Source organism: Plutella xylostella, chromosome 16 (genome assembly GCF_932276165.1).
Source record: "Plutella xylostella chromosome 16, ilPluXylo3.1, whole genome shotgun sequence".
In the NCBI taxonomy this organism is placed as follows: domain Eukaryota; kingdom Metazoa; phylum Arthropoda; class Insecta; order Lepidoptera; family Plutellidae; genus Plutella; species Plutella xylostella.
This window is the reverse complement of record NC_063996.1, coordinates 2,361,534-2,383,901: the sequence shown is the minus strand read 5'-3', so window position 1 is coordinate 2,383,901 and position 22,368 is coordinate 2,361,534. Positions and strand designations below refer to the sequence as shown.

The following is a 22,368-nucleotide window of genomic DNA, read 5'->3' as shown; positions in this document are numbered from 1 at the left end:
TCGAACTCATCTTTATCTCGAAGGGTTCCGTAGTGCCGATTTGTGCAGGAGGTGCAGTCTTATCGCTTTTTCTGACTATACATATAAGTACCGTATACTTATAGATATTTGCATTGCATGCTTCGATGTAGTTTTAATATTCATGTTGCGCCTAATTTAATGCACTTCGGGGGGCTAAACAAATAACGCTGCTTGCAATATTCCATGATTGTCTCAATTTCACCCAATCTATTTAAGTAAGTAGGTACCTATAGATACTTAATAATTTCCAAGTTTTATAGTTTTCACTTATTATTTATTTATTTATTTGATACTTTATTGCACAAATATGAAATATAAGTGTACAAAAGGTGGACTTAATGCTAAAAGCATTTTCTACCAGCCAACCTACAGGAGGTACAGAAAAACTAGTAGAAAGGTGCAGCAAAAAAAAAGTAGTTAGGTACTAAATTGAAAAAGCAAAAACAAAATAAAGTCACTTGATAATTAACTTAATAGATATACATAAAATATACATAATATACTATAAATTCAATAAATATAAATATATACGAATACCAATTATATATACAATAATACATACAAAATTATAATATTCAAACAGGTACAAGAAAATGCTACTTATCTAACTTGCTGAGATAATGAGCACGGGTTAGTCGCTTGAAGACATTGCGGGAAGGAGCTTTTATAATGTTCTCGGGAAGATTATTCCAGAGGCGAACAGCGGTGACAGCGAAAGAGTCTGAGATTATCTTAGTTACAGTTCAAAACTTTTAAAAATAATTATAAGTACTGCCTACTGAAGTTGGTCACATAGAATGAATTTTAATTCCGAATCTAGAGCAGCCGTAAACGACCATGACCGCCACAAAACGTTTACATAATGTACCAAAGTAAATAAGTAAAGTAGCTATACACGTACGGTGGCCTGCGCCTAAAAGTATACAGGCGGAGTTTTTAAAATAGCGATCCCTGATGATGAAGGGACCAGCTACATCTGTTATAAATCCGGGGACGTGTTGTGTCTGATGTGTGTAGCAGTGGTGTTTATGTGGATGTGCTTGAGCAGCATGTGAGCTTGAGATCGCTATTTTAAAAACTCCGCCTGTATACTTTTAGGCGCAGGCCACCGTACCTAGCAAACTAGTTGGGCTTGTTGCGTCTTCATCTAGAACCATTACCATTACATTATGTATTAAACTACCTACTTCCTTATTGTTACTCGGTTCTTCCTCTATCTATCATCTCTATCTTCAGGATATAATGCCATGGACTGTATGACCAAATGATACTAATGTAGAGCATATATAGATATAATTACAATAATAACGAATTATTAGCTAGAAACTTTGGTAATAGTAAGGCCTCTACACACCAAAGCCGCTGACCCGAGCCCGCCGGCTCAACCCGCCGGCCTCATTTTGAACAATCATGCCTCATTTTGTACTATGTTAACCCGCCGGCACTAGGCCGCCGGGCTATGCCGCCGGGTCAGCGGCTTTGGTGTGTAGAGGCCCTTATAGAGTGACCGTGAAAGAATAGATCAAACGAAAGGGGTCTACTAAATAGTTTAACAATTTAAGAAAATGCGCAAATAATAATTATTCAACCATTTTGTTTTTGGTTCTCTATATATTTTTTTCTTGGTCTCGTGTCTTTTATAGTACTTATCCCCATAAGAGGTAATTTCAAAACTAATAGAACAGAACTTTTTTCAGACAGAGCCTTCGGAAGCCGATTCCTGCTACCGTACCACCACAGACACATGTAGCGACGCTCGTTGTCAACGAGATTTGACAAGCGAGCTACACTGCTTGCTAATGTTCGATGGTGGTACGGTAACAGGTCTGAGCAGCCCACACACCCTGCCAGGGACGTCTCATTGCCATCCACGACAGAGTTGCAGAACGCAGCGTTCCGATGCAGCAAACAAAACGATGGTATTCCGATCTGACGCACCGATGCCCTTTCAAATGGCCGGTGAAAGGTGGTCACGCCCTGAATGGTATTGCACTCACAACCGTCCCACTGTTATCATTATCACTCTTAACACTATAGCAATAGAGACCAGGTATATCAAAGCCTGTTGAGTACTGCTGGTGGCTGTCAGTTTCGCTTTTACTCGGCTCCATATGGTCAGGTATTGTTTGGTTCTTTTTAATGGGCTCTTTCGTCATGGGATTCTGTGACCGTTATGGTGTATCCTGCTGATTTTCCAGTGGCAGTTCTACTAGTGCTACCTTTCACCTGATCCTTACTATCTACTTGTATTGGATAAGCGGTTAAGCACAGCAGCTAAGAAGGATGCTGTTATACTATTCTCCACTATACTTTATCATCAGCAGAAGTACTTGATACGCATATCCTAGCTATTGATCTGCCGGTTTTATAGCCTCGTTATCGGTCCTCCTATAAATTCCTGTATCCTATTCGTCGAGGCCGTTTCATAATTGTCTATAGGCACCGACAAACATCGTAACCATTGCCCCAATTAGAAAAGTGCTAATAACTTCGTCTGCCCGGTTGTTGAGTGTCGCAGTCAACTGTTTCTAACAAGTGACATTATTAGTACCTAGCGTACCTAGGTAATTAGACCCTCGTATCTAGACTAGAAAGTGCAGCCGCGTTGTGCACTGTAGGTTTAGCGTTACAGGTACTTGTTTCATAATTAAAAGCATTGCATTGCAAAAGGTGGTTGTTTTCATCTCCTATCGGCACAGTAATATACCACCTTTACACAATACACCATGTGCACCTTACTCAACTTTACCCTACCCTCAACCTAAGTAAGTATTAATAGTAAGTATTATTAAGAACTGGGCAGAACTGTGCACGCAAATGTCAGTTGATCGCACCGATGACCTCAGGGCACTAGCTAGGTAACCTAAGTCTGGGCTTTGTGCTGTACTAGTTACAGAGAGTATTTGGCAAGCTTTGGCACTTGTGAGAAAAGGCTTGCGAGGCTATTCGAGAACAGAACAGAGGCCATTCTGTTATAAAAGTAATTAATAGGGGCTTAATTATCAGCTCATACCTCCAATCTGTTTCCAACGAGCTGTGTGTTACTTGTGTTTTATTAGTTTATTCTAACAAAATCAAAAAACTGACTGAACATAATAACCATGCGTCGATTCGAATTGTAATAATTTTGAGGAGCTGTTGGAAAATTGCGGGTTAGATCAAGTTAGATGTGACGTTTTTCGCTTCTTCCTTCAAGATTGACCTTGATTAAGGGCCCGTACAGGGTGACGTGCCGCGCCAATTTTGGGTTTTCAATGCTCTTCACACAGCACACGCAGTGACACGCACACATGTAAGTTTGCACAGTGGGTCGATAAACTTTAACTCGCCAACTTTATTGACAATTATGTTCAAGTACATTTTGGGTGATTTTAGGGTAAGTAAGTATAATTCTTACTTACACTGGTAGGCACCAGGAAAGAGTAGAAATTAATAGGGGTGCCACTTTACTCTATACTCGGAACCCGATTAGCTTTCTCAAACAAATGTGGTATTTACTTGTAGAAAGGTAACTTTCTACAAGTATTAAAGTGTAGATCATAAGTTTCGGGCATCCTCCAGCCAACTGAACCCCGACGACAAAGCAAAGTAAATACATAGTGTCGCAAAAGGGCTATACTAAGCCAAAAGGGGATGACTCAAGGAGTCATTCTGGACAACTTTTGTTCTACGAGATTGGCAAATTCGCGAAAAAAAATATTCGTTTTCCATGGTAAAAAGTCACATGTCCAACAAATTTTCTATTTTGATGTATGAGGTATTGTTAGAAGCGTATTGATGGCGCGATGGTTATAGGCTATGTGACGTTCCATTTAAATGTACATAGCGCCCTCTAGAGGACATAACGTGATGATCGAAAAAATAATAATTCAACTTTGCCGTGTAAGGTATCAAATGAAAGGGCTTGATTTTCACATTACAAAAATATGCATATTGAAGGTATTTAAATAACAACACCAAAATTATTGAAATAAAAAATGATCATGAACTACTGACGTAAAATTTCATAAAATAAAAACAACTAAAAAGTTACAAATAAAAAAATACAATTATAAACAAACGAAAAACCCGACTGTACGCTAAAAACATGAAAACAAGTCCCAATGTTAATGGAAAGTATCGCAGGCGGGGAACAACTTGACCGCCACTCAAGGCCGTTTTCTAAGTAACATTCAGCTAAATGGTGAACCCTCTGCTGGTCCCCGCCTACGATACTTTCCATTAACATTGGGACTTGTCAAGAAAACTCAACAGGGGTTTCCATACTAAAGTGAACAGGACTGAAAACCATCACACTTTTTACCTTTAAATTGCGCTAATTTTGTTAGTTTTTCTGTTGAATTTTGTCCACCTTTTCTGATTGTTTTGGCCATATCTTGGTGATACCTAAATCGATTTGATATTGAAATATCTCATTTGAAAGCTTATAAGTTGACAATGTTTTTAAGCTGAAGTGCACAAAAAATTGTTGTATGAAATTCTTTTTTAATTTAACTTATTTCTTTTTAGGTTTTGAATATTTTTAAAAAATGTTTATCTATTTTGAGGTATTGTGTCTAATTTAAGTCAAATAATGCACATTTGATCATTTTAATAAGTTTATTAAGATGTTACTAATTCAAAACAAACAAAAAAAGTATTGAAATATGGCTAGTTTTTTTATTTTCGGTTTTAAACATGAAATTTTGGCAAAAATTCAAAAAATCTTTAAATATTAAATATCTTAGAAATGGTTAAGTTTCGGATAATGCATTATAGGGTATAATCGACTGGAAATGCCTTCCTCTATCACCTCCTGAAAGGATCAGGTCTACTTACCAATAACCCTGTATACCGCTTTTTCAATACCTTTAAGTACATTTTTTGGTAGCAGCATAATATTTTTACTTAATTTTAGGGTTTCGAACGTCAAAAGAAAAAAAGCAACCGTTATAGGATCTCTTTGTCCGTCTGTCTGACTGACTGTCTGTCACCGCCCTTTTTCTCAGAAACGGGTAAAGATATCAAGCTGATATTTCGCATAGATGGGGAGTACCCCAAAAAAAATATTATGGTACTCCCTGTCCCACACAAGTAAATTGGGGCTTATATTTTTTCCAGTTATTTTGATGTGTATCCTTTCAAGTCGCGCGCCTTAGACTTGCGCGCCACGCGCGAGTTGCCCCTCCCGTATTAACCTACTTTTTTTGTCGTCAACTCGCTCGACTGTGAAAATATGTAGAGTCAGCCACAAAAGTAATAATTTATTATGCTTAAGGTAACTACTTAAAATGTATAGGGTATTTTATAGGACTTTACTTTAAAATAAAATCAGTAATTAATCTCGCTTGGCAAACTGTTCTCTGCGAACACCTCCAAACACAGGAACCATTTTTATTTGTTCGGTCTTTGTTATATTTATAACCTGCACGAAGCAGTACCGACTTTCCTTGCTGGGATGTTATGATTTCATGTGCAGTTTTATTACTAAACTAGAGGTCGCGTTGTGGCGCGGGCTGCAAGCAGCCGCGCGGTGCTTTGATGCTTTTGGTTCGGTTTCAGCAGGGTATTGACTTGAACATTATCGTAGCAAATATTTCTTGCGTTTTGTTACGCCTTAAAAACTGTTTTCACTATGAATGTCTTTATTAAAGGGGTACTGATGATTTTTTTTCAGGTGAGATTAGTTTTCAGTATGAATTTCAGTTTCAGCAGGGTATTGACTTGAACAAAACGTAGCAAGTCTTTGTTGTGTTTTGTTTTGTATTAAAAACCGTTCTTTCAGTATGAATTTTGTTATAAAAACGGTACTGATGATTTTGTTTCAGGGGGAGATACAGTTTTTAATATGAATTTCGGTTTCAGCAGGGTATTGACTTGACCATACCGTAGCAAATACTTCTTGCGTTTTGTTATGCCTTAAAAACTGTGTTCACTATGAATTTCTTTATAACAGGGGTACTGATGATTTTGTTTTAGGTGGGATACGGTTTTCAGTATGAATTTTGGTAAGATACGGTTTTTCACTTGACCATTTTTATGGGGTTCAATTTTCCCTTGAAATCTAATTTCATTCATTATGAATATAGGTATAACGTAGATAGGGAAGCATTAACGAAGCTGAAAAATGATTTCAGTATGAAATTTGGTAACAGATGGGTATTGACTTTGCCATAATACAATGGATATTTCTTTACACAAAAAAAAAAACTCTACAGGAATGTTAACATTTGCCTTGAAAACTATTTTAATTGTGAATTACGGATTATCTCACACAAATACTGTAGGTAAATTATTGATCTATATGGTCATTTTATGGTCTCGTATACTTTTCTTAATTACTTTCGTTAACTTATCGAGTCGACATAGTTTTGTGTACAAATATTGGGTTCTTTAACACCTCATAAAATATCTGAGTCACCTCCTTTTGCGCGTTTTTCTAGCTTCTCGATTATAAGTTAACTCTGTCCTGAAGAGAAACTTTTTCATAGCAACGAAATTTACAGGCTTTTTTTGATTCATTAATTTATTTTGTGGGTTTGCTGTTTAAGATACAGTAAGTAGGATAATGTGCGTTTTTTAACATTATAGAACTAATCTTTGCTTACATTTAATCCATAATTGGCTGCATACTTATATGGAACTATAAACGCGCCCAAACTTACACTTTGTCTTTCATTTTTATTCATTCAAGTTATTTCTTAGCCACAATCGGCTCTCAGGTTATATAGTTGTGTTGACGAGGGTTTGAGTAGTGTTGCCTCGCTTCGCTCGGCTCTCCAGGGTTTGAAGTATGGTGGTTCGCATTGTTTTGCCTCGCTGCGCTCGGCTCTTCAATGTTTGTGGTAGGGTGGTTTGGATTGTTTTGCCTCGCTGCGCTCGGCCCTCCAGTTAAACAGGCAGTTGGTGATTAAAGTAGTTTAGCCTCGCTTCGCTCGGCTCCTCTCCAGGTCTCGGAATGGTAGTCTCGGTTGTTTTGCCTCGCTTCGCTCGGCTCTGCAGTTACATAGGCACTTGCTGTTTATTCTGCTTTAGCCTCGCTTCGCTCGGCTCTTCGAGTTTTCGGATGTTGGTTTCAGTAGTTTTGCCTCGCTCCGCTCGGCTCTCTAGGTTTTGGATAGATGGTTTAGGTTGTTAAGCCTCGCTTCGCTCGGCTTTCCACTTCTTAAACGGCACTTTTCCCGTAGTTTCTCTTTATTGAGAAAGGATTCTTGGCTCGGATTTATTTTTTTATGGCACGATTACTTGTCGGATGCCTCGCTGCGCTCGGCTGGTTTTATTTAGGTATAGCTTGTAGAAGGACTATGGCCTCGCTGCGCTCGGCACTTAAACTCTGGTAAAGTTGATAAACATTTTGTATGTTTTAAGGAAAATTATTTTATCCCCTAAAAGTGGGGAGTTTTTATTTAAAATAATTATTGTTTGTATTTTTCTACACCAATGCGCCATATACCATAAATCTGTCTGACCACTTCAAAGGGTTAAAATTGCTAATGTTGGTAATTTTTTTTAGGTTTTTAGGGAAATTTCGATTTTTTTCCCTAGAAGTGGGGAGTTTTTATTTAAATTAATAATTCTTTGTATTTATCTACACAAATGCGCCATATACCACAAATCTGTCTGACCACTTCAAAGGGATGAAATTGCTAATGTTGGTAATTTTTTCTACGTTTTTAGGAAAAAATTGTTTTTTTTCCCTAAAAGTGGGGAGTTTTGATTTTAAATTAAAATTATATGCATGTAACTACACAATCGCACTATACATTCATAACCCCTCAGACCATCTCAAAGGGATAAAATTGCATATTTATGTAAATTTTCCTATGTTTTTAGGGAAATTTTGATTTTTTTCCCTACAAGTGGGGAGTTTTTATTTTAAATTAAAATTTTATACATTTAACTACACAATCGCGCAATACATTCATAACCCCTCAGACCATCTCAAAGGGATAAAATTGCATATTTATGTAAAACTTCCAATGATTTTAGGGAAATTTTGATTTTTTTCCCTACAAGTGGGGAGTTTTTATTTTAAATTAAAATAGTATGCATTTAACTACACCAATGCACTAAACATTCGAATCCCCTCAGACTGTCTCAAAGAATGAAATTGCATATTTATGTAAAATTTCCCATGTTTTAACGAAATTTTGATTTTTTTCCCTATAAGTGGGGAGTTTTTATTTTAAATTAAAATAATATGCACTTAACTACACAAACGCGCAATACATTCGAATCTCCTCAGACCATCACAAAACGATAAAATTGCATATTTATGTAAATTTTCCCATGTTTTTAGGGAAATTTTGTTTTTTATTCTATAAGTGGGGAGTTTTTTATTATTAATTAAAAATCTATGCATTTAACTACACAAACGCGCCATACATTCATAACCCCTCAGACCATCTCAAAGGGATAAAATTCCATCTTTATCTGAAATTTCCCATGTTTTTAGGGAAATTTTGATTTTTTTCCTTACAAGTGGGGAGTTTTTATTTTAAATTAAATTTCTTTACATTTAACTACACAATCGCGCTATACATTCATAACCCCTCAGACCATCTCAAAGGGATAAAATTGCATATTTATGTGAAATTTCCCATGTTTTTAGGGAAATTTTGATTTTTTTTCCTACAAGTGGGGAGATTTTATTTTAAATTAAAGTTGTATGCATTTAACTACACAAACACGCTATACATTCGAAACCCCTCAGACCATCTCAAAGTGATAAAATTGCATATTTATGTAAAATTTCCCATGTTTTTAGGGAAATTTTGTTTTTTTCCCTAAGAAAGGGGAGTTTTTATTGCATAGAAAAATTAAACGTACCTAAACACACAAACGCGCTCTACAAGTCAAAATTGTCAGACCACTCAATACAGGTGAAATAGCCTTAAAACATGTAAAATTTCTCTTTTACAAAATGGGTGCCACTTCATCCGCCATTTTGATTTTTGCAGTTTTCGGAATTTTCCCATGAATTTCACCATATATCCAACCATGTTAAAAGAAAATCATCACCCCACCTCCCCCCCTTCTGGGAGATCAATTCACCTCAACTTGAATCGACGTCGAACTTTTTCAAAAATATAATCTCCCGTATTTCTCAGGGTTGCCAGCCGAAAGTTATAAAAATAGTCAAATGTCATTAGTATGAGCCTTTCTGACTAAACTGCATCATTTTTTTAAATCCAAAACGGTTATTTCTATTTTTCAGGTTTTTGGGGAAAATCTCAAAATTTTCCCTAAAAATGGGGAAATTTTATTTAACTGGTATAGTCTACCCAACAAACTACACAAATGCGCTATACAAGACGAATCTCTCCTACCACTCAAGACACGTGAAAAAATCAATCAAAAATCGTGAAAAAAAGTCACTTTTACAAAATGGCCGCCAAAGCAGTCCGCCATTTTGTTTTTTCAACTTTTCGGAATTTTCCCATAAACTGCACCATACATCAGACCGTGTACAAAAAAAATCATCACCCCACCTGCATCCCTTCTGGGAGATCAATTCACCTCAAGTTGGGTCGACGTAAAAAAATCGGAAAAAATATAATCTCGCCTATCGCGCAGGGTTGCCAGTCGAAAGTAATAAAAATGGTCAAATGTCATTAGTGCGGGTCTTTCCGACAAAACTGCATCAAATTTTAAAATCAAAAGTGGCCATTTCTACTTTTCATGTTTTTGGGGAAAATCTCGAAATTTACCCTAAAAATGGGGATTTTTTTTTAACATGGCAACTCTACTCTTCAAGCTACACAACCGCTCCATACAAGTCAAACCTGTCAAATGCCTCGAACACGATAAAAAAATGCTTTGAAAATCCCCGAAAAAACACGTTTTTATAAAAAAAATCTCCTCTCCCCCCGCAATTAAAAAAAAAACATTTTTTGGAATTTTCCCATAAATTTCATCATGTGTCCCCCCGTTTACAAAAAACACCATCCCCCCACCTCCCCCCCTTCCGGGAGATCAATTCACCTCAAGTCGGGTCTGACACGCCCTAAACTTTACTTCACTGCAACTCGGCCGCCATTTTGTTTTTTTATTTTTTTATATTTTTTTTATAATCTGTCAGGCATTCTAAACACACCCTCAAAATATAAAAAAATGTATGGTCACCAAAATAGAGGAACAAAAAAAATTTTTTTTTTTTACAACTTTTTTTAAAAAGTCGAGGTTTTTCTCTACTCACCCGAGCACCCTGTACATTTCCCTAAAACATTTTCATATCAAAAAATGGCTCCTTCTGGGAGAACAATCATGTCAGTCAGTGTGTCAGTGGTAATCCAGCTATATATATTATAAACTAGAGGTCGCGTTGTGGCGCGGGCTGCAAGCAGCCGCGCGGTGCTTTGATGCTTTCGGTTCGGTTTCAGCAGGGTATTGACTTGAACATATCGTAGCAAATCTTTCTTGCGTTTTGTTACGCCTTAAAAACTGTTTTCACCATGAATGCTTTATTAAAGGGGTACCGATGATTTTATTTCAGGTCGGATTAGTTTTCAGTATGAATTTCGGTTTCGGCAGGGTATTGACTTGAACAAACCGTAGCACGTCTTTGTTGTGTTTTGTTTTGGATTAAAAACTGTTTTCAGTATGAATTTCGTTATAAAAGGGGTACTGAGGATTTTGTTTCAGGGGGGGATACAGTTTTCAATATGAATTTTGGTTTCAGCAGGGTATTGACTTGACCATACTGTAGCAAGTACTTCTTGCGTTTTGTTATGCCTTAAAAACTGTGTTCACTATGAATTTCTTTATAACAGGGGTACTGATGATTTTGTTTTAGGTGGGATACGGTTTTCAGTATGAATTTTGGTGAGATACGGTTATTCACTTGACTATAACGTATCGAATATTTTATGGGGTCCATTTGTCCCTTGAAATCCAGTTTCAGTATGAAATTTGGTAATAGATGGGTATTGACTTTGCCATAATAGACTCACAACTTGCAAATTAAAGAAATATCCATTGTACACTCCCGGGCAATGAAAAGGTTCCACTGAGAAAAGCTAAACGGAAACATCTTGCTTAGTGCCGTCTTCTGAAACATTCACGTACATTTAACAGAGCGTCAGGATATTACCAACTAAAAACGGTAATATTTGGTTCCAATTTTAAATTAAATCTTTGTAAAAATTGGGGTCGTATGGGGTCGGCATTTTGTGATTGGAACTTATTCATTGCCCGCATTGTACAACAGATATTTCTTGAATTAAGCTTTACATAAAAAAAAAAACTCCACAGGAATGTTAATATTTGCCATGAAAACTATTTTCATTATGAATTACGGATTGTCTCACACAAATACGGTAGAGAAACTGATCTATATGGTCATTTTTTGGTTTCGTAAACTTTACCTAGTAGCGAGCCGACATCGTTTTGTGTACAAATATTGGGTTCTTTAACACCTCATAAATCTGAGTCACCTCCATTCGCGCGTTTTTATAGCGTGTCGATTATTAGTTTACTCCGTCCTGAAAATAAACTTTTTCGTAGAAACGAAATTTACAGGCTTTTTTATTCATTAATTTCTTATGTGGGTTTGCTGTTTAAGACAAAGTAAGTAGGATAAAGTGCGTTTTTTAACATTATAGAACTATGCTTTTCAATTTAATTCATAATTGGTTGCACACGTATGTGTATGGAACTATAAACGCGGCCAAACTTACACTTTGTCTTTCTTTTTATTCATTCAAGTTATTTCTTAGCCACAATCGGCTCTCAGGTTATATAGTTGTGTTGACGAGGGTTTGAGTAGTGTTGCCTCGCTTCGCTCGGCTCTCCAGGGTTTGCAGTATGGTGGTTCGCATTGATTTGCCTCGCTTCGCTCGGCTCTTCTTTTACGGTTAGGTTATACTTAAGCTGTATTGCCTCGCTTCGCTCGGCTCTTCAGTGGTTGTGGTATGATGTTTTGAAATGTTTTGCCTCGCTGCGCTCGGCTCTCCAATGTTTGTGGTATGATAGTTTGGATTGTTTTGCCTCGCTGCGCTCGGCTCTACAGTTAAACATGCAGTTGGTGATTAAAGTAGTATAGCCTCGCTTCGCTCGGCTCCTCTCCAGTCTCGGAATGATAGTTTCGGTTGTTTTGCCTCGCTTCGCTCGGCTCTTCGGGTTTTCGGATGTTGGTTTCAGTAGTTTTGCCTCGCTCCGCTCGGCTCTCTAGGTTTTGGATTGATGGTTAAGGTTGTTTTGCCTCGCTTCGCTCGTCTTTCCACTTCTTAAACGGGACTTTTCCCGTAGTTTTTCTTTATTGATATTGATCATTATGATACGTAATGCCTGGCTTCGCTCGGATTTCTTTCCTTTATGGCAGGGTTACTTGTCGGATGCCTCGCTGCGCTCGGCTGGTTTTATTTTGGTATAGCTTGTAGAAAGAACTATGGCCTCGCTGCGCTCGGCACTTACACTGTGGTAATGATGATTTATATTTTGTATATTTTTATGGTAAATATTTTTTCCTCTAAAAGTGGGGAGTTTTTATTTTAAAAAATAATTATTTGTATTTATCTTCACAAATGAGCCATATACCACAAATCTGTCTGACCACTTCAAAGGGGTGAAATTGCTAATGTTGGTAATATTTTCTACGTTTTTAGGGAAATTTTGATTTTTTCCCTACAAGTGGGGAGTTTTTATTTTAAATAATTATTGTTTGTATTTATCTTCACAAATGCGCGATATACCACAAATCTGTCTGACCTCTTCAAAGGGGTGAAATTGCTAATGTTGGTAATTTTTTCTACGTTTTTAGGGAAATTTTGTTTTTTTCCCTAGAAGTAGGGAGTTTTTATTTTAAATGATTATTGTTTGTATTTATCTACACAAATGTGCCATATACCATAAATCTGTCTGACCACTTCAACGGGGTAAAATTGCTAATGTTGGTAATTTTTTCTACGTTTTTAGGGAAAATTTGTTTTTTTTTTCCCTTTAAGTGGGGAGTTTTTATTTTAAATTAAAATTGTATGCATTTAACTACACAAACACGCTATACATTCGAAACCCCTCAGACCATCTCAAAGTTATCAAATTGCATATTTATGTAAATTTTCCCATGTTTGTAGGGAAATTTTGTTTTTTTTCCTATAAGTGGGGAGTTTTTATTATTAATTAAAAATCTTTGCATTTAACTACACAAACGCGCCATACATTTGAATCCCCTCAGACCATCACAAAACGATAAAATTGCATATTTATGTCAAATTTCCTGTGTTTTTAGGGAAATTTTGTTTATTTCCCAATAAATGGGGAGTTTTTATTTTATAAGAAAACTAAATGCATCTACCTACACAAACGCGCTCTACAAGTCAAAACTGTCAGACCACTCAATACAGGTGAAATAGCCTTAAAACATGTAAAATTTCTCTTTTTCAAAATGGCTGCCACTTCATCCGCCATTTTGATTTTTGCAGTTTTCGGAATTTTCCCATGAATTTCACCATATATCCAACCATGTACAAAGAAAAACATCACCCCACCTCCTCCCCTTCTGGGAGATCAATTCACCTCAACTTGAATCGACGTCGAACTTTTTCAAAAATATAATCTCCCGTATTTCTCAGGGTTGCCAGCCGAAAGTGATAAAAATAGTCAAATGTCATTAGTATGAGCCTTTCTGACTAAACTGCATAATTTTTTAAAATCCAAAACGGTTATTTCTATTTTTTATGTTTTTGGGGAAAATCTCCAAATTTTCCCTAAAAATGGGGAAATTTTATATAGCTGGTAAAACCTACCCTACAAACTACACAAAAGCGCCATACAAGACAAATCTCCCCAACGACTTTAAATAGGTAAAAAATCCAATCAAAAATCGTGAAAAAAAGTCACTTTTAAAAAATGGCCGCCAAAGCAGTCCGCCATTTTGTTTTTTCAACTTTTCGGAATTTTCCCATAAACTGCACCATACATGAGACCGTGTACAAAAAAATCATCACCCCACCTGCCTCCCTTCTGGGAGATCAATTCACCTCAAGTTGGGTCGACGTAAAAAAATCCGAAAAAATATAATCTCGCCTATCGCCCAGGGTTGCCAGTCGAAAGTAATAAAAATGGTCAAATGTCATTAGTACGGGTCTTTCAGATAAAACTGCATCAAATTTTAAAATCAAAAGTGGCCATTTCTACTTTTCATGTTTTTGGGGAAAATTTCGAAATTTACCCTAAAAATGGGGAAAATTCTTTCGCATGGCAACTCTACTCGTCAAACTACACAACCGCTCCATACAAGTCAAACCTGTCAAATGCCTCGAACACAATAAAAAAATGCTTTGAAAATCCGCGAAAAAACACGTTTTTATAAAAAAATCTCCCCTCCCCCCGCAATAAAAAAAAATCATTTTTTGGAATTTTCCCGTAAATTTCATCATGTTCCTCACCGTTTACAAAAAAAAACATCCCCCCACCTTTCCCCCTTCCAGGAGATCAATTCACCTCAAGTCGGGTCTGACACGCCCTAAACTTTACTTGACTGCAACTCGGCCGCCATTTTGTTTTTTTATTTTTTTATATTTTTTTTATAATCTGTCAGACATTCTAAATACACCCTCGAAATATAAAAAAATGTATGGTCACCAAAAAAGAGGAGCAAAAAAAATTTTTTTTTTTTACAACTTTTTTTAAAAAGTCGGATTTTTTCTCTACTCACCCGAGCACCCTGTACATTTCCCTAAAACATTTTTATATCAAAAAATGACTCCTTCTGGGAGAACAATCATGTCAGTCAGTCAGTGGTAATCCAGCTTTATATAGTATAACTAGAGGTCGCGTTGTGGCGCGGGCTGCAAGCAGCCGCGCGGTGCTTTGATGCTTTTGGTTCGGTTTCAGCAGGGTATTGACTTGAACATATCGTAGCAAATCTTTCTTGCGTTTTGTTACGCCTTAAAAACTGTTTTCACTATGAATTTCGTTATAAAAGGGGTACTGATGATTTTTATTTCAGGTGGGATTAGTTTTCAGTATGAATTTCGGTTTCAGCAGGGTATTGACTTGAACAAAACGTAGCAAGTCTTTGTTGTGTTTTGTTTTGGATTAAAAGCTGTTTTCCGTATGAATTTCGTTATAAAAGGGGTACTTACTGATGATTTTGTTTCAGGGGGGGATACAGTTTTCAATATGAATTTCGGTTTCAGCAGGGTATTGACTTGACCATACCGTAACAAATACTTCTTGCGTTTTGTTATGCCTTAAAAACTGTGTTCACTATGAATTTCTTTATAACAGAGTTACTGATGATTTTGTTTTAGGTGGGATACGGTTTTCAGTATGAATTTTGGTGAGATACGGTTATTCACTTGACTATAGCGTATCGAATATTTTATGGGGTCCATTAAATTTGTCCCTTGAAATCCAATTTCAGTATGAAATTTGGTAACAGATGGCTATTGACTTTGCCATAATAGACTCACAACTTACAAATTCAAGAAATATCCGTTGTACACTCCCGGGCAATGAAAAGGTTCCACTGAGAAAAGCTAAACGGAAAAATCTAGCTTAGTGCCGTCTTCTGCAACATTCACGTACATTTAACAGAGCGTCAGGATATTATCAACTAAAAACGGTAATATTTGGTTCCAATTTTAAATTAAATCTTTGTGAAAATTGGGGTCGTATGGGGTTGGCATTTTGTGAGTGAAACTTATTCATTGCCCGGATTGTACAACGGATATTTCTTGAATTTAGCTTTACATAAAAAAAAAACTCCACAGGAATGTGTAGTAAATAAAATACGCTGTTCACTCAACCAGTTTATTTGCAAGACTAACTCATGTACTTTATGAAGCTACCCTACACTACACCTCCACCCTTAAATACTAACATAGTCTGAATACTAACAAACTTATATTTTACTTATACATATAAATTGTAACCAGGTACACTACTAACTAAACATATAACTTATATCCTACTTTTCATAATAACTAGTTGGAAGATTACAAACTTGCATTCGGTAGGTAGGTACCTAACTACTTCTTTCTCGACAAGGGCACAGGTGATGACTCATTTAGAGCTGTTTACATTGATAAAGTATGCTATACAAAATAAATAGTTTACTTTATAATATCTATATCGAGACAGACAGTGATTAGACCTTAATAATTAATAACAGAGCTGCTTACATTTAACTATGCTATACAAAATAAATCGTCTATATCTATGCCGAGACGAACAGGAGGCCTACGGTCTCTTAATGGGTAACGACGCTCCACGGGCGCGGGAGCTTGGCTTTGCTGTGGTGCAGGCGCGGCCGGCGACCCCCGCCCCTCGCCCTCGCTCGCGCGCCGCGACCCCCCCGGCGGACCCGAGTCTGCGCTTACCCCCGGTGACTCACTTGGGAATATGAGCGGAGATACCACTGTATTGGCTAAGTAAGGTGATGCTGTATTGTCTGAGGGTTCTTCCTCTCCTACTGGTCGGATTTTTAATTGGTCTATATGTCTATGTATTACCGTTCCATCTACCAGTCTGACATTGTAGTCCGTAGTACCAAGCCTATCGACGACAACCCCGGGGCTCCAGCGCGTGCCCTGCGTGGCGCGGTAGTCGCGGCACCACACGGCCTGGCCCGGCGCCACGGCTCGCCGCCCGCCGCCCGCCGCCGCCAGCTGGCGCTGTTGTGCCGCTTGTACGTGCTGCTCCCTATCTGGCTTTAGCTTGTCAAGCCTGGTCCGCAATGTACGACCTTGCAACAGCTGAGCGGGACTTTCCCCAGTGGTACAGTGTTCTGTATTCCGATATAACAATAAAAATCTACATAAGGCAATTTCAGGGTCAACTTTTTCTAATAAAGCTTTCTTTATAACTTTTTTACAAGTACGTACGGCATTTTCGGCTAATCCGTTTGATGCCGGGTGATAAGGAGCCGAAAAGGTTTGCGTAATTCCGTTACTTGACAAAAAATCTTTGAATTCCATGCTGGTGAAGGGCGGGCCGTTGTCGCTTACCACCTGTTTTGGCAGGCCAAAAGTAGCAAAAATTTCTCTTAATTTAATTATAACTTGTTTTGCTGACGTCGAAACCATTTTAATTACTTCTATCCATTTTGTACAAGAGTCAACTAAGACTAGATAGGTGTGCCCTGCAATGGGTCCCATGAAGTCTAGATGCAGGCGGGTCCAGGGCCTGTCCGGCCACGGCCAGGCGCGCGGCGCGTGGGCCGGCGGCGCGTCGGCCACGGCGGCGCACACCGCACATCGCGCACACGTTTCTGCTATCGCTTCGTCTATCCCCGGCCACCAGACATAACTTCGACTAATTGCTTTTGTTTTTGTTACCCCCATGTGTGAGTCATGTAATTCTTTCAATACTTTAGAACGGCATTCTGATGGAATTATGACTCTGTGACCCCACATCAGACATCCTAATTCTATATAAATCTCGTTTTTCCGATTGAAAAATGGTTTTAATTCTTTTATTTCCGTTTCTTTTGGCCAACCGTCTTTTACATAACTAATTACCCGACTTAACAATGGGTCCCGTTGAGTAATTTTTTTAAGGTCATTATAATCTAATAATAGCGCATCGGACGCAAAGTGTAAATAGGTCTGCTCCGGTTGTTCACCTAACTTGACGCTATCACTTTTGTGTGCCGAGATCATTCTCGATAAACAATCCGCCGTATTTTTATCTGTACTGACATATTCTATGTTAAAATCGTACGCTGATAACGTTAATGCCCATCTTTGTAACCTACTGGCAGTCATACTTGGAATACCCTTCCCGGGGCCGAAAATGCTCACAAGAGGCTTATGATCAGTTCTCAATGTGAAATGACGCCCATATAAATATTGATGTAATTTCGTAACTGCAAACACAATAGCTAACGCTTCCTTGTGTATTTGGCTATAATTGATTTCAGCGGGCGTGAGTGCGCGCGACACATAGATGACGGCTCGCTCGGCGCCGGCCGCGTCGCGTTGCGCCAGCACGACCCCCAGCCCGTGCGCACTCGCGTCGCACGTCACCACCGCCTCCTGCGAGGGGTCGTAGTGCGCTAACACACCTGTACTAGACAGAAGGTTTTTGATTGTTACGAACGCTTCCGTTTGTTTCCTGCCCCATATCCAAGAATTATTTTTCTTAAGTAACTCATATAGAGGAGCTAAGATAAAACTTAAATTCTTAATAAATTTCCCGTAGAAATTGACCATTCCCAAAAATGACCTAAGTTCATACAAATCCTTTGGGGCCCTCATTTCCAGGATCGACCTAACCTTCTCCGGGTCCACTCGAATACCATTTTTATCGATTATATATCCCAGGAACTTAATTTCATTCGTAAAGAATACGCACTTTTGTTTTTTTATCTTCAAACCGTAATCTCTAATGCGATCTAAAACTTTATACAATGTTTCGATGTGAGATTCTAATGTCGAACTTGCTATTAATATGTCGTCCAAGAATATCACTACATTAGGTATATCCTTAAATAAATTTATCATTAATCGTTGAAATATTCCGGGACTAGATGCCAGACCATAGACCAAACGATTGTACTTAAATAACCCACGATGTGTATTAATAACTGTGTATTTTTGCGGATCGTTTAATTCAACTTGGTTATATGCTTGTGATAAATCAATCCGGCTGTACAGACTACTGCCATTTAGATTCGTGAATAGATCTTCTATTTTTGGCACAGGATATTTATCGACAGCTAAGTAAGGGTTAAGGGTCACCTTGTAATCCGCACATATTCTCAAGGAGCCATCCGGCTTGTTGGCTATCACCAGCGGGGTGGCCCAGTCCGACGACTCGACGGGTTCGATGACCCCGCTGGCCAGCATGGCGTCGAGCTCGGCGTCCACGCGCGCCCGCAGCGCGTACGGCAGCGGCCGCGCGCGGCAGAACACCGGCGTCGCGCCCGCCTTCACCACCAAGTGTGCCGCCCCGCCCGTGAAACGCCCTAGTCCCCCTTCGAATAATTCATTATATCTGGAATGGATATCATTCACATGTTTATTTATGTTTGGTACAGTTGGAGAAGCGGACAAGTTATTTAAATTAAATTTAGGTATATCAACCATCAATTCTGTGAGCCACTGTCGTCCTAACAAAGATGTCGTTCCCTTATCTATAACATATAAATCTAGTGTTTTAGATAAGCCTTTATATGTGCATTGAACTTCCAGGTAACCTAATGGCCTAATTTTGGAGCCATCATAAAAGGTCAAACTAAGTACACATTCTCTTAGGGGTACTGAGGGGAAACATGCCTCATAGGTTTGTTTGCTAATACAAGATAAAGCAGAACCTGTATCTATCTCCATTTTCAACACAACATTATTTACTAAAATGTTTAAACTGACCGGCTGATAGTTCCTCAGTGACATTTGATACACGGGTTCGTCGTCCTCTTGCTCCCCGTCCTGGGCGCGGTCCTCCGCCGCCGCCGGGTCCTCGTCCCGCAGGTGGTGGGTGGGCTGGTGCCAGCGCCCCCCGCGCCGCCGCCCCGCGCCGCCGCCGCCCCGCGGGCCTCGCCAGGAGCCGCGGCCGCGCCACCCGCCCCTGCTGCCGCCTGCCGCCGGTGGCTGTGCCGGCTCCGGCTGTCTTGCGCTGCCGCCCCGCGCCATGCTCGCGCCCGCGGCTGCCTTGTCGGGACACATTCTCCTCAGGTGGCCGGTCCTCCGACACTTGCTGCACTCGAACAAGCGGAACCGACACTCGGCCCAGCGATGGCGCGTGTCTCCGCAGGCTGCACACCCCGCCGCCTGCACCCGGTGCACGTCAGCCGATGGCCGTTGCGCCGCCTCGACCGCGTGCGCATCTCTGTTGGCCGCCTCTATTGTGTTCGCTAGCTGCACTGCTTTCGAAAAACTTATACCGTCTTCCGCAAATAACCGTTGCCGTATAGTGTCACTATTTATCCCGCACACGAATTGATCCCGTAGATTATCGTCTAAAGTGGTACCGAAATCACAATTCATCGCCATTTTCTTTAAAACCGCCACATACGATGACACTGTTACGTCACACGCCTGCCGACACTGCCTAAACCTAAATCGTTCGGCTAAAATTGAAGGTTTAGGTTGCAGGTGATCCCCGACGAGTTTAATTAATTCACTAAAACTCTTATCTTTCGGTTTATTCGGGCTGCACAAGTTCACCATTAGCTCGTAAGTCGCTTCACCCACACACGCGATTAATGTCGGCACTTTTAAAACCTCCTTCACGTCATTAACTACAAAGTACATTTCAATTCTTTCGCAGTAATTTCGCCAATTTCCCAAACTAATATCAAACTCGTTTAACTTGCCGTCCATTTTTGATATTTTTAATCCTCGTTCGCCACTGTAGTAAATAAAATACGCTGTTCACTCAACCAGTTTATTTGCAAGACTAACTCATGTACTTTATGAAGCTACCCTACACTACAGAATGTTAATATTTGCCGTGAAAACTATTTTCATTATGAATTACGGATTGTCTCACACAAATACGGTAGAGAAACTGATCTATATGGTAATTTTTCGGTTTCGTAAACTTTACCTAGTAGCGAGCCGACATCGTTTTGTGTACAAATATTGGGTTCTTTAACACCTCATAAATCTGAGTCACCTCCATTCGCGCGTTTTTCTAGCGTGTCGATTATTAGTTTACTCTGTCCCGAAAAGAAACTTTTTCATAGAAACGAAATTTACAGGCTTTTTTATTCATTATTTTCTTATGTGGGTCTGCTGTTAAAGTCAAAGTAAGTAGGATAAAGTGCGTTTTTTAACATTATAAAACTATGCTTTTCACGTTTTTCGTTGCACACGTATGGAACTATAAACGCGGCCAAACTTACACTTACACTTTTGTCTTTCATTTTTATTCATTGAAGTTATTTCTTAGCCACAATCGGCTCTCAGGTTATATAGTTGTGTTGACGAGGATTTGTGTAGTGTTGCCTCGCTTCGCTCGGCTCTCCAGGGTTTGCAGTATGGTGGTTCGCATAGATTTGCCTCGCATCGCTGGGCTCCTCTTTAACGGTTAGGTTATACTTAAGCTGTATTGCCTCGCTTCGCTCGGCTCTTCAGTGGTTGTGGTATGATGTTTTGAAATGTTTTGCCTCGCTGCGCTCGGCTCTCCAGTTAAACAGGCAGTTGGTGATTAAAGTAGTATAGCCTCGCTTCGCTCGGCTCCTCTCCAGTCTCGGAATGATACTTTCGGTTGTTTTGCCTCGCTTCGCTCGGCTCTTCGGGTTTTCGGATGTTGGTTTCAGTAGTTTTGCCTCGCTCCGCTCGGCTCTCTAGGTTTTGGATTGATGATTTAGGTTGTTTTGCCTCGCTTCGCTCGGCTTTCCACTTCTTAAACGGGACTTTTCCCGTAGTTTTTCTTTATTGATAATAATAATTATGATACGTAATGCCTTGCTTCGCTCGGATTTCTTTTCTTTATGGCAGGGTTACTTGTCGATCAGATGCCTCGCTGCGCTCGGCTGGTTTTATTTTGGTATAGCTTGTAGAAGGACTATGGCCTCGCTGCCCTCGGCACTTAAACTGTGGTAAAGTTGATCTACATTTTGTATATTTTTGGGAAAATATTTTTTCCTCTAAAAGTGGGAAGTTTTTATTTTAAAAAATAATTCTTTGTATTTATCTTCACAAATGCGCCATATACCACAAATCTGTCTGACCACTTCAAAGGGTGAAATTGCTAATGTTGTTCATTTTTTCTATGTTTTTAGGGAAATTTTAATTTTTTCTCTACAAGTGGGGAGTTTTTATTTTGAATAATTATTGTTTGTATTTATCTACACAAATGCGCCATATACCATAAATCTGTCTGACCAATTCAACGGGGTGGAATTGCTAATGTTGGTAATTTTTTATACGTTTTTAGGGAAATTTTGATTTTTTTCCCTTTAAGTAGGGAGTTTTTATTTTAAATTAAAATTGTATGCATTTAACTACACAAACACGCTATACATTCGAAACCCCTCAGACCATCTCAAAGTGATAAAATTGCATATTTATGTAAATTTTCCCATGTTTTTAGGGAAATTTTGTTTTTTTTAACTATAAGTGGGGAGTTTTTATTATTAATTAAAAATCTATGCATTTAACTACACAAACGCGCTATACATTTGAAACCCCTCAGACCATCACAAAACGATAAAATTGCATATTTTTGAAAAATTTCCCATGTTTTTAGGAAAAATTTTGTCTTATTACCTATAAGTGGGAAGTTTTTATTTTAAATTAAATTAGTATGCATTTAACTACACAAACGCGCTCTACATTCGAAACCCCTCAGATCATCACAAAGTGATAAAATTACATATTTATGTAAATTTTCCCATGTTTTTAGGGAAATTTTGTTTTTTTCCCTATAAGTGGGGAGTTTTTGTTATTAATAAAAAATCTGTGCATTTAACTA

The 22,368-nt window shown here is 38.7% G+C and overlaps 1 protein-coding gene across 2 annotated transcripts; it reads right to left on the bottom strand.

Moving 5' to 3' along the window:
- Nucleotides 1–16,074: 16,074 nt before the first annotated feature.
- Nucleotides 16,075–20,229, bottom strand: LOC119693929 (uncharacterized protein K02A2.6-like). Of its 2 annotated transcripts, none has more exons than XM_038118930.2 (2): nt 19,317–20,229; nt 16,075–18,942 (listed from the first exon to the last, which is right to left on the bottom strand). In XM_038118930.2, the coding sequence occupies exon 2, from the start codon at nt 18,792–18,794 to the stop codon at nt 16,134–16,136; it is 2,661 nt and encodes an 886-aa protein (XP_037974858.2). In that variant the 5' UTR covers nt 18,795–18,942; nt 19,317–20,229; the 3' UTR covers nt 16,075–16,133. The 2 variants fall into 2 exon arrangements, with proteins under 2 accessions (XP_037974858.2, XP_048482229.1); XM_048626272.1 differs by having other exon boundaries at nt 18,538–18,942.
- Between the last annotated feature and the right edge of the window lie 2,139 nt (nt 20,230–22,368).

Bases quoted from the DNA above. Each gene is read 5' to 3' on its own strand.
- LOC119693929 (XM_038118930.2), bottom strand. From the start codon at position 18,794: ATGCTGGCCAGCGGGGTCATCGAACCCGTCGAGTCGTCGGACTGGGCC.